Source organism: Impatiens glandulifera, chromosome 8 (assembly GCF_907164915.1).
Source record: "Impatiens glandulifera chromosome 8, dImpGla2.1, whole genome shotgun sequence".
Taxonomy (NCBI): domain Eukaryota; kingdom Viridiplantae; phylum Streptophyta; class Magnoliopsida; order Ericales; family Balsaminaceae; genus Impatiens; species Impatiens glandulifera.
Window position 1 is genome coordinate 915,310 of NC_061869.1, and position 11,398 is coordinate 926,707.

Consider the following 11,398-nt stretch of genomic DNA (forward strand, 5'->3'; position numbering starts at 1 on the left):
CATTCTTTCACCATCTCCATCTTCAATCCAAAATTACAAATTGCTTTTCTAACGATTTTGAGCTCCTAAAGTATTCGATCTTGCGTTTTATCGGCTGAAATCAAATCAAATCAATGCTTCACCGGAGCTTCAAACCTGTAAAATGGTAAGTAATCTCAGTCAACTCTATGCTTTTTCTTTTTGTAAATCTATCAAGTTTTGAGATTTATACGTGGGTTTTATAATTGTGTGTGAAAATTGTATACATGTTCATCCGGATTGGAATTTGAATGCAGCAAGACGTCTTTGAAGTTAGCATCGTCTCGAATAAAGCTATTGAAGAACAGGAAAGATGTGCAAGTGAAGCAGATGAAGAGAGAACTTGCTCAATTGCTGGAATCAGGGCAAGATCAGACTGCTCGAATCCGGGTATTTTCAATCTCCATTGATTGAACTTCTCTGTGAAAATACTTATTAGGTTATTGAAGAACGGTTACTTTCCTTTTTTGGATATTATTAGGTTGAGCATGTAATTCGTGAGGAGAAGTTGAAATTAGCTTATGATCTTCTTGAGATATATTGTGAGCTTATTGCTGTTCGTATGCAAATCATTGAATCTCAGAAGTAAGTAACCCTAAATAGTTTTTGTTTCGATCTTATTCTCGATGATATGTTAGATAATGTAATCTTCTGTTTCGTTATAGGAACTGCCCCATTGACCTAAAGGAAGCAATTGCAAGCGTATTATTTGCATCGCCTCGATGTTCAGACGTAGTTGAACTACAAGATGTTCGTAAGCATTTCACTGCAAAATATGGCAAAGAATTCGTTTCAGCTGCTATTGAGTTACGGCCGGAGAGTGGTGTTAGCCGAATGGTAAGATTTCAGAGTTAGAAACTATCATTTGTTGACTCTCATCCTATAAATTTGTTTCCAAAACCTTGACTGTTTTCAACTTGTTTCAGATGGTGGAGAAGTTATCTGCCAAGACCCCTGATGGTCATGAAAGAATCAAGATTTTAAAAGAAATTGCAGAAGAACACAACGTTAAGTGGGATGCTAAATCACTCGAGCAAATCGAGTTGAAACCTCCTGCAGATTTGCTGGTAAAGTATCTTCAAAACTTCTTTTTTTCTGTAAAAGAATCAGGTTTTCATTTTCTAGAAAGAATTTTGATCTGAAGTATGAAGATGTTTATAACAATTTGTGTTTGTCTATACTTTTGCATTTGATAGAACGGACCGAATACATTCGAGAAGGCGAAGATTATCCAAACTGAGCCTCCCCAAGTTCAGACTGCCACCCCTTCAACTTTTCAATCTCCTCAGATATCAACTGGAGCTGAACATCATCAGAAAACATCATTCAAACCCTCTATTTCTGTGGATGATGCATTTGTGAAGAATCAGAACTTGGAATTCGAGAATGCAGTTGCAGCGGCTAAGGCAGCGGCTGAGTCTGCTGAAATAGCTTGTAGAGCTGCTAAAGAAGCAGCAGAGCTTGCCAGAGAAGCAAAGCTTTCCAGGCAGTCTTCGACAGAATCGCAGAAATTAAGTGAATCTAGAAATGAAGAGCGAAGAAGGGAAGATATCAAAGAGTTTTCAAATGTGAAAAACCCTGGAAATCATTCTTTCCAGGTAAAAGATGAAAAGGGAAATTATAGGGCTAAACACTCGGATTCTTTAAGGTCTAAGAAGTCCGCTGATGAGAAATATCAGAATGCAGATCAATATTCACAGAAAAACTCATACGTTGATAACCATCCTGTGAAGGAAGATGACAAAAGAAATCATTCTTTCCAGGTAAAACATGAAAAGGGAAATTATAGGGCTAATCACTCGGATTCTTTAAGGTCTAAGACTTCCGCTGATGAGAAATATCAGAATGCAGATCAATATTCACAGAAGAACTCATTCGTTGATAACCATCCTGTGAAGGAAGAGAAGAGTAATACTTTATATTCGAATCAACAGTCTAGTATCATTGAAGAAAGAATTGACAAACAAGCTAGCAGTGATGATGACCAAAGAAGCTATAATCATCCCCGGAAAAATACTTATATTGGATCTGATTTTCCTGTTGAAAAAGAAGAATTTTCAGATAAGACTGCTGTAGTTTTTGATGATTTGGGTTCGGATGATGATGGTCAAGAGTACTCCTCGTTTGGTAAGAAATCGTTTGTTAATATCTCTGGCAGTAAAGCTAGCAGTGTTGATGACCAAAGAAACTATAATCATCCCCGAAAAAATAGTTATATTGCATCTGATTTTCATGTTGAAAAAGAAGAATTTTCAGATAAGCCTTCTGTAGTTTTTGATGATTTGGGTTCGGATGATGATGGTCAAGAGTCTTCCTTGTTTGGTAAGAAACCGTTCGTTAATATCTCTGGCAGTAAAGCTAGCAGTGATGATGACCAAAGAAGCTATAATCATCCCCGGAAAAATAGTTATATTGCATCTGATTTTCATGTTGAAAAAGAAGAATTTTCAGATAAGCCTTCTGTAGTTTTTGATGATTTGGGTTCAGATGATGATGGTCAAGAGTCTTCCTTGTTTGGTAAGAAACCACTCGTTAATATCTCTGGCAGTAAAATTTCTTCGCCTCCTTCGCAGCCGGAAAAACTTTTACCTGTGTCATTTGATGATTCTGATGGCCCCAGCTCTGATACTGAAGATGAAGCAGACAAGTATAAGTTTAATTCTCAACCTTCAAAGAATGTTTATATCCAAGATCCACAGCCTGTCCTGAATAAGTCCGACAATTCAAAGAAAAATAGCAACCCCAGCAATGCTAAGGCCAGAGTTGGGCTAAATTCATCTTTTGATGATTCTGACTCATTGAATGAGTTTGGAGCTTGGTATGATAAAGAGATGAATTTTGACGATGAACCTGTTGATCCCTCACAGTCCAGGAAAACCGTAAAGGAGTTGACTATTTCTGATGAATCAGGAGAGTCGAGTTTAGACTTTGGAAACTTAAGAGGCGGTTTAAGACATCAGAAACCTAGACCACCACCTTACACCAACAGCGCCTTTTCGGGTAAACCTAATCTGACAGTATCTGAATCGGATAGTGATGATTCTAATGTGGTACCTCCTCCAAGACAAAGTCCTAACAGGAAAAGGGAATCATTCAAGGTTAGTGAATCTGTGGAAGATCAATCATCACAAGTGTCTGCCAAAATAGACCGAGTTGAGACTATTCTTTCTCGAAGAACAAAGCCTACTCCTAAACCTACTTCAAGAACTGAGACGAGTCCAACTAAACATGTTTCTTCTAGACCAGTGGCTGAAGAAAGACTTGATAATTCTGAATCTTCGAGAATTTCCTACAATCCCAAGCCTAAGCAGGAAAAACCGGTCTCATTACGCCAAAGAATTGAACCAGAATCATCTAAATCATTGGCTGAAGAAAGACTTGAACCAACTAAACATGTTTCTTCTAGACCAGTGGCTGAAGAAAGACTTGATAATTCTGAATCTTCGAGAATTTCCTACAATCCCAAGCCTAAGCAGGAAAAACCGGTCTCATTACGCCAAAGAATTGAACCAGACCCATCTAAATCATTGGCTGAAGAAAGACTCGGTTATTCTGAAGCTCAGCCAACCTCATTTCGACGAAAAACTAAACCAGGCCCAACAGAGAAAACCGATTCTAAAACAATTGTTGAAGAAAAACCCATAAACTCTGAAGCCAAGCCTCGGAGGGAGAAACCAACCGTAACTCACCAAACCGAGCCAGACCAATCTAGTTCTAAAACAATGGCCGAAGGAAAACCCGAAAAGTATGAAACCAGGTCAGATAGAGTTTCTTCAAGGACCTCCAATGATCCCAAGCCTGAGAAGGAGAAACCAACCTCAACTCAACAAAGAACTGAGCCGGGTCAATCTAGTTCCAAAACAATGTTTGAAATAAAACCCGAAAAGACTGAAGGCAGGTCAGATAGAGTTTCTTCAAGGACCTCCAGTGTTCTCAAGCCTGAGAAGGAGAAACCAACCTCAACTCAACAAAGAACTGAGCCGGGTCAATCTAGTTCCAAAACAATGTTTGAAATAAAATCCGAAAAGTCTGAAGCCAGGTCAGATAGAGTTTCTTCAAGGACTTCCAATGATCCTAAGCCTGAGAAGGAGAAACCGGCCTCAACTCAACAAAGAACTGAACCGGGCCAATCAAGTTCCAAAACAATGTTTGATATAAAATCCGAAAAGTCTGAAGGCAGGTCAGATAGAGTTTCTTCAAGGACCTCCAATGATCCCAAGCCCGAGAAGGAGAAACTGGCCTCAACTCAACAAAAAACTGAACCAGGTCAATCTAGTTCTACAACAATGTCTGAAAGAAAAACTGAAAAGTCTGAAGCTAAGACATCAACAGAAGAAGGCCTAACTTCCGAGAGCTCAATAAAGAAGGCTAGTCATGTTCATCCGAAGCTTCCTGATTACGATGATATAGCTGCCCGTTTACAGGCTCTTCGAGTTAACCGTGGCTAAAGCTAAGTTGGTTTATATGAAAGTAAAAAAAAATGACAGATTCCATTAGTGTTCTTTTGCAGCAGCATCCACGGGTATGGCAGGAAAGGCAAAATATCATATTATTTGATTCTTTTTTTTTTGTAGTACACTTAATGAATTGGTTGCTCTTCATCTCTTTTGTATAATGCCATTTTATTCAAGCTGACCATCATCACACTGGCAGTTTTATATTTAAGTATGTTTTTGTATGTTTGGTTGTTGAGATTGGACAATATAATACTATATATTATATACCATATGATTTGTTTGGAGAAATTCTATATTCTGATTATGTATTTTCTTTTGTCTTAGAGCTTGATTGATCTTGGTTATTTGAAGTTTTGTTTAAAAAATCTTGTTTGAAATATGACAATATCAGATAACTCAATTGTTCCAAAATTTATACCAGATGAGAAACAACTTAAATAATATACAACAATAAAAACCTTAAACTCAAAAAGGGGCAAAAACATCTAAAAAAACTCATATTTTAGATATAACTATACATTAGAATTCATCAGATATAACTCAAATAATAGGTCTTTTTTGAAAATCTATTTTCATTGTTTCTACATTATTTACTGAAATATCACAATATCAGATATAACTCAATTGTTCCAAAATTTATACCAAATGAGAAACAGGTTGAATGATGTGAAAAATAAAAACTCAAAAAGGGGCATTCCGAGAATCGAACTCGGGACCTCTCGCACCCAAAGCGAGAATCATACCACTAGACCAAATGCCCAATTGCTTTATACAGTTTTGTAAATAATATTAAGCTTTGATAATTCTCAAAGTTCACTTTGTCCTTTTTATACTGTTATTATATTTCCCTTCACTTTACTATTCTAATAAGATCAAACAGTGCACATATTATAAAACAGAACATGAATCTTAAAAAAGTTGTTCTTGAATGATCTGTTATTCACTGAATGCGTTGTTGCGTTTTACTTTCAATGAAAATTACATTTTTCAAAAAGAGATACTATACATTAGAATTCATCATGAAAATTTTCTTTAACAGCTGACAAATGCATAACAGGTTGATTCTTAAGTAAATATCTTGTAGCCAAAGAAGCATGAAGTGCTGCTCCATAAGCAAGAGCCTCTTCATTCACACTATAAAATGGCGAATGCCCCGAAGCCATTTGTTCCTTAGCCTCGTCTTGCATCCCCAACATGTAAAAGTAAGCCGGAATAACCTCTCCATAAAACGAAAAGTCTTCTGCTCCCATTATCGGTGCCATTTCGTTCACCTTTTCTTCTCCCAACATATCTTTAGCAACAGTAGTGAAATATTCATGCAAATCTTTGTCGTTAACAGTTACAGGGTAAATGCTACTTTCGACGAACTCAACTGTCACATTACACCTGTGCACAGCTGCTTGGCTAGTAATAACCTGCGTAAATAGTTATTTTTAGTCTGCAATTAATTTCATGAATCAAACTATTTATTTTACCTCTTTGATTCGTAGTTGTAATCGTGCAAAGCTCTCCTTTGTAAATGCTCTGAATGTTCCTCCAATGGTTACTGAATCCGGAATTATATTGAAGGCAGACCCCCCTTCAAATCTTGCAACAGTCACAACCTGCAATAACAAAATTGTTTACTATTAAGTCTCTGTTTAACTAACATCAGTTTCTCATCTATTATCAATTTATCATAATGTAAACCACCTGAGAATCTAAAGGATCGGCTTCGCGTGAAACAAGGTGTTGCAAACTGACAATTACGGTTGAAGCGGCTATAATAGGGTCGATTGTCTCGTGGGGAATGGCAGCATGACCGCCCTTTCCACTGATTACTGCCTTAAAGAAACCACAGGCAGCCAAAAATGGACCAGGCCTAGATGAGACAGTGCCAATAGGAATTCGAACAGAGACATGTAGACCGAATATTGCTTGGACATTATCTAATAAACCAGTTTCGACAATCTTCTTTGCCCCACCATATCCTTCCTCTCCTGGTTGAAAAACTAGAAGAATTGTTCCATCCTGTTTAAAACACAAGATGTTTTTATCAAGTCTTGTCCCTGTTCATGGATTTCAAATAAGATCTTGATACTGATTGTGATGATTTGTTACATCAATAAACAGAAGAATGAGGGGAAATTGAAAACCTGTAAATCATTAGAATGCTTCTCCTGAAGCAATTTGGCAGCACCAAGAAGAGCTGCAACATGGGCATCATGCCCACAAGCATGCATCTTCCCTTGAACTTTGCTCTTGTGCTCCCAATCAACAGCTTCCTAAAACCCATTTCCAAAACAAAACAATTTGAGCCACAAAAAATTGGTAACTTATCAAAGATGATTCAAAGAAGAAATGAACCTGGATGGCAAGAGCGTCCATGTCCGCCCTTATAGCCACAAAAGGAGGTTTTCCAGTCCCGATATACCCGATAACTCCAGTAACGGCGACTGGATACTTATAAGGAATACCCATTTTGTCAAGCTCAGTTCTTATGAGCTTGCTGGTCTCAAATTCCTCGAAACCAATCTCTGGGTTCTCGTGGATTTTCCTTCTAATACCCACCATCCATTCCACAAGCTCTGGTTTCTTGGCAAGTTTGAGAAAATTCCTCGGGATCTCCGCCAGAACGTCTGTATCAGATGAAACTAGGGATGATAAGGTCAAGAGGAGTGTGAGTTTGAAGAGACTCAATCTGGAAAGTAGATCCATGAATCTTCAAAGCTGCTGCTAATCTGGATTTAATCTGGAGAATGGATATTGGGTCTTGATTAAGAGACCTGAAAGCAGTGGAGCAATGGTGTTATATATATAATAATCGTCCCTTTTGCGGAAAGAAGAAGAGAGGGATTGAATCATACAAAGGGTGTCATCCAATGAGAGAGTGAAGGTTAAAAGTTAGCCACATTACATTATATAGTAGTGAGTTTTGATACAAATGTGTTGAATTTTGGACTATTTAAAACGTGCATCATTTCATTTGTAAGGAATTTAACAATCTGAACACAAATTTGAACCTTTCGACCAAAAAAACGTGTATAATAGTTATAATGAGTTTATAATATATCAATGAACCAAATATCAAATATAATAGTTTGTAGTTCTTTTTTCATTTTGGTTTGAATAAAAAATTAAAATAATTTTATCAGAATTATAATAAAATTATTAATATTTGGGTAGGTATATTTATTTATAATATAGTAACGATGTATTAATTGTTATCATGTAAAATTAAAACTCAATTTAAATAATTTATTAAAGAATAAAGGTTATGAATTTATTTAAATATTTATAATAAATATAAGAATATATTTATGTATAAATAGAAATATTATTTACTACTTTGTTAATGGTCAAATTAAAAATGAGTATATTAGGGTTAAATTAATGACCATATAGATAGTCACTTATTATTTTTTCTCATCAAACAAAAGGTAAAGGTCTTAGAGATAATATTCAAGGGCTATCGATAGAGGGTTAGAAGACTTAAACTCCACCCACATCAGACATTTCGATCTAGGTACAGATCCAACGAGAGAAGATCCGAATAACGACTTAATGAGTCGTTTTTTATTTCATATTCATGTACATTTACGCAACTACAGTTTATCTTAATTTATCGAAATAGAGGATTAAAATAATATAATTAAAGAATAAATATTTAAATTAAAGATTCAAAAACAAATTATTGATTGAAAATATTAGATAACTAGCGGGATTTAAATATCGTTGTTTTTTTTACTTCATCGTATCAAATATTTCAATTTTGTTAAGTAATCGGGATTTGCCTCCAAATATGAATGAGCGAGTTACCATCATTGACCACCTCCTTCCAAACTTGATTCATGATTCTTTCAGTCATCGTGAAGATATTTTGCATTTTTTGGTACCATATTGGGTAAATGATGGTGACAAAGAATCATTTAAGAATGTTTGAGTAAAAGTCACACATCTCATTTTGACTAACACTAATTCTTTATGGTAATGTTTGGGAGGTTTGCTTTACCCACATCAATGTTAAGGACAATTTATGAAAAAATGCTAAGCAAAATATTGTTCGGGTTATAAGCATTTAAGGCTTTAATTATCAAATTTTAAAATTCGATAGTTAGATTAGTGACATAAATATTTTATTTATTTATAAATATTAAGTAAATAATAAATTAATGACGTTTGAAATTGTTTAGATAAAACCTTGTTTGTATAACTTTAATAAAAAAAAAGTCCTAAATCTAATTTGTTTGGTTTAAAGAAGATATCTAAAATTTCAAGTAACTCCCAATAGAGATCCTTAATTTTATTCTATCATTTATTTATTATATAACTCTAAATTTTTATTTATTTTTGTTAGAATGATTAGATGTCAAACTATTCTTTTTATTAGCATTTATTAGTTTGTATTAGGATTTTGAAGGATGATTTCTTAAACTAAAATAAACAACTCTTAATTTTGAAATATTTATAAAATTTTACAAAATTATTACTATATTCATTTGTTTATTTGAATGAAAATAAGGTACTATTGATTTATGTGTTCTAATTAGAGTTTTTGTTTTTATTGAATATTTAAAATGTAATGAATAAATTAAATCAATAATAGTGATAGGAGAGAGAATAAATAAAAAATGTAAAGAGATATAAATTATTTTATTTTTCAATCAATCAAATTATTTCACATTATTCTTTCTCTTATCTCCTCACTAAAATTATCTCCTCAAATTATTTCTATTAAATTAAAATATATATAAAATAATTATATTAAAATAATAAAAATTGGAGATATGCCCACTATTAATAATAAAAATTAATCTTTTTAATAACACATGACATATGCGATTAATTGATTAATTGAATGTTCAAGTCACATTTTTTTTAAAATAAATATAAAATTATTCACATTTCTTTATTAAAATAAATAAAAAGTCCGTCTTAAATATTTAAATTGAGACAATCTCTTGTACTTTGACCCAAAGTAAAGTAATCTCTTGAAACTTTTTATATTTGATTGAGGGTTTATTCACATCATCTACTCAATTAAATATAAAATTATTCTTCACTTTATATATTTTAGTAACATGAACTAAATAATTTATTTATTATGTACCAGAATAAGTTTTCAAAGTATAACATAATTTTATGAAAATAATCTCAGATCAATCAAGGCCCAAATGTTATGCTGAATATTTATCTACCAGGGAATAAGTTCCCTTTTGATCCTTATTGGGCTTCTCAAGAATGCGTATATGTTCTTCAAGCCCATCATTCAAATTCATAAATAAAATTAAAAAAACTATTTGGATTTATTAATTTGTAATATTATTATTTAATGGATTTAAAATATATATTTTTTATAAAGATAACTAAATTCATAATTATAATAATAAATATTAGATTTATTATTTTTTTCTTAATTATATTTTAATTTGATACTATAATATAGTTTAATATTAATGGGCTTAATCTTACTATTATTAAAATAGCTCAATCAGATTCTGATAAATCTATTACAATCTTAGTATCCTTCTATTAATGCAAGATAATGAGTTGAAATTCAAATAATATATTAAATTAATTAAAATTTTCACTTACAAATTATTTTAATTTTATAAATAATTTAATTTATACTTACAAAATTCATAACAAATAAAAAGTTGTGTAAATGTTATAATGAATTTTGAAACTATATCTATGAGGAAAGTACTTTCGATTCCTTCTCACACACACAATGTCCCAATTCAACTTAAAAACATTTCACTAACTATAAAACTTTCAATTATTAGGAGCCTATACAAGGTACCTAACTAAAAAACAAAAATTATTATTACATTTTATTTTATTTGATATATTTAAAGTTATATTTTAATTAATAACAAAATAAACCCTCAGTTAACTTAAATGGTAAGGGTGGTTATTATTAAAAGACAAATCAATCAATTTTACTTTCAAAATCGATTCTCTTATATATATTATTTTTTATTTTTTTAAGTTCACCCATTTTTTTTATATTTTTCCAAACTCATTATAAATTAATTTTTTTATTAATCTCTACACACAAGAAATTACTAACCTATAGGGATCGATTCATGTAGGAGTTCGGGTGGGTTGAAACCATTTAATTTATTTATTCATTTTATTCAAAATTTTATTGTTATTTATTTAAAATTATTTTAATTTTTCTTAAACATACCCCACCACTGAATCTGAGTCGTTCATGTTATCCTCGCACATTTACCAATCATGTGTTTGAAACTTTAGTTAAGATTTCATTATAAACTTTAGTTAAGATTTCATTATAAAGTATGTATATGGATCATTTAGTATGATGATATTAATGTTTTTAAGGATAAATCAAAATTTTAACCTAAGAAAGAGGCTCAAGACAATGAAATTGAATAAAACAGCTCACATGGGGGACTAGTGACAAAATTGACACCACAAAACGACAAATAGGTAAGCTTCCCTACTCCATAACACTTGGAGGATTCTCATTTAAAGTAGCCCCAATTTGTTTTTATTTTTAAATTTTTAAAAATTATTAATGAATTATATTTTGACTATTTTGTGATGAGTCACGTGAGTGAGAGAGACTATACTAATACGTGGCAATCATTCATCAATGTAAGCACGTGAATGGATTCGTTATAACACGACAAACTAATGCATTGCCTGCCTTTTCCCCATATCCGCATGCCACAAAGTAATAGAAATCATAATAATTATTTATTTATTATTACTATTTATAGTACTTCATTTCATTATTAAGTGGGTCCAAACTCCAAATCAATTACAAGATAATGCAAATTTGGTTTTTTTCTCTTTCATTTTCATCCCATTAATAAATACAATTTGAACTTATATTTGCCAATAATGTTATAATTAGGAAACATATATAAAAATAAAAAACATATTTAAGTTGAAATAATTACATAACACATAAC

The 11,398-nt window shown here is 32.4% G+C and overlaps 2 protein-coding genes and 1 non-coding gene across 4 annotated transcripts; 1 reads left to right on the plus strand and 2 right to left on the minus strand.

Moving 5' to 3' along the window:
- On the plus strand, positions 1-4,794 carry LOC124911818 (adenomatous polyposis coli protein-like). 2 transcript variants are annotated; one of them, XM_047452342.1, is made up of 7 exons: positions 1-145; positions 276-408; positions 500-603; positions 684-855; positions 945-1,085; positions 1,215-3,246; positions 3,412-4,794. In XM_047452342.1, exons 1-7 carry the CDS (start codon positions 114-116, stop codon positions 4,464-4,466), a joined length of 3,669 nt encoding a protein of 1,222 aa, XP_047308298.1. In that variant the 5' UTR covers positions 1-113; the 3' UTR covers positions 4,467-4,794. The 2 variants fall into 2 exon arrangements, with proteins under 2 accessions (XP_047308298.1, XP_047308296.1); XM_047452340.1 differs by having other exon boundaries at positions 1,215-4,794.
- A 369-nt stretch (positions 4,795-5,163) lies between these two features.
- TRNAP-UGG lies at positions 5,164-5,235 on the minus strand. The gene has a single exon. It is a non-coding gene; the product is annotated as a tRNA-Pro (tRNA).
- A 126-nt stretch (positions 5,236-5,361) lies between these two features.
- LOC124911541 (IAA-amino acid hydrolase ILR1-like 4) lies at positions 5,362-7,332 on the minus strand. The gene is made up of 5 exons (XM_047452041.1): positions 6,822-7,332; positions 6,611-6,739; positions 6,168-6,485; positions 5,951-6,079; positions 5,362-5,890 (listed from the first exon to the last, which is right to left on the minus strand). Exons 1-5 carry the CDS (start codon positions 7,170-7,172, stop codon positions 5,483-5,485), a joined length of 1,335 nt encoding a protein of 444 aa, XP_047307997.1. The 5' UTR covers positions 7,173-7,332; the 3' UTR covers positions 5,362-5,482.
- Positions 7,333-11,398: the final 4,066 nt, after the last annotated feature.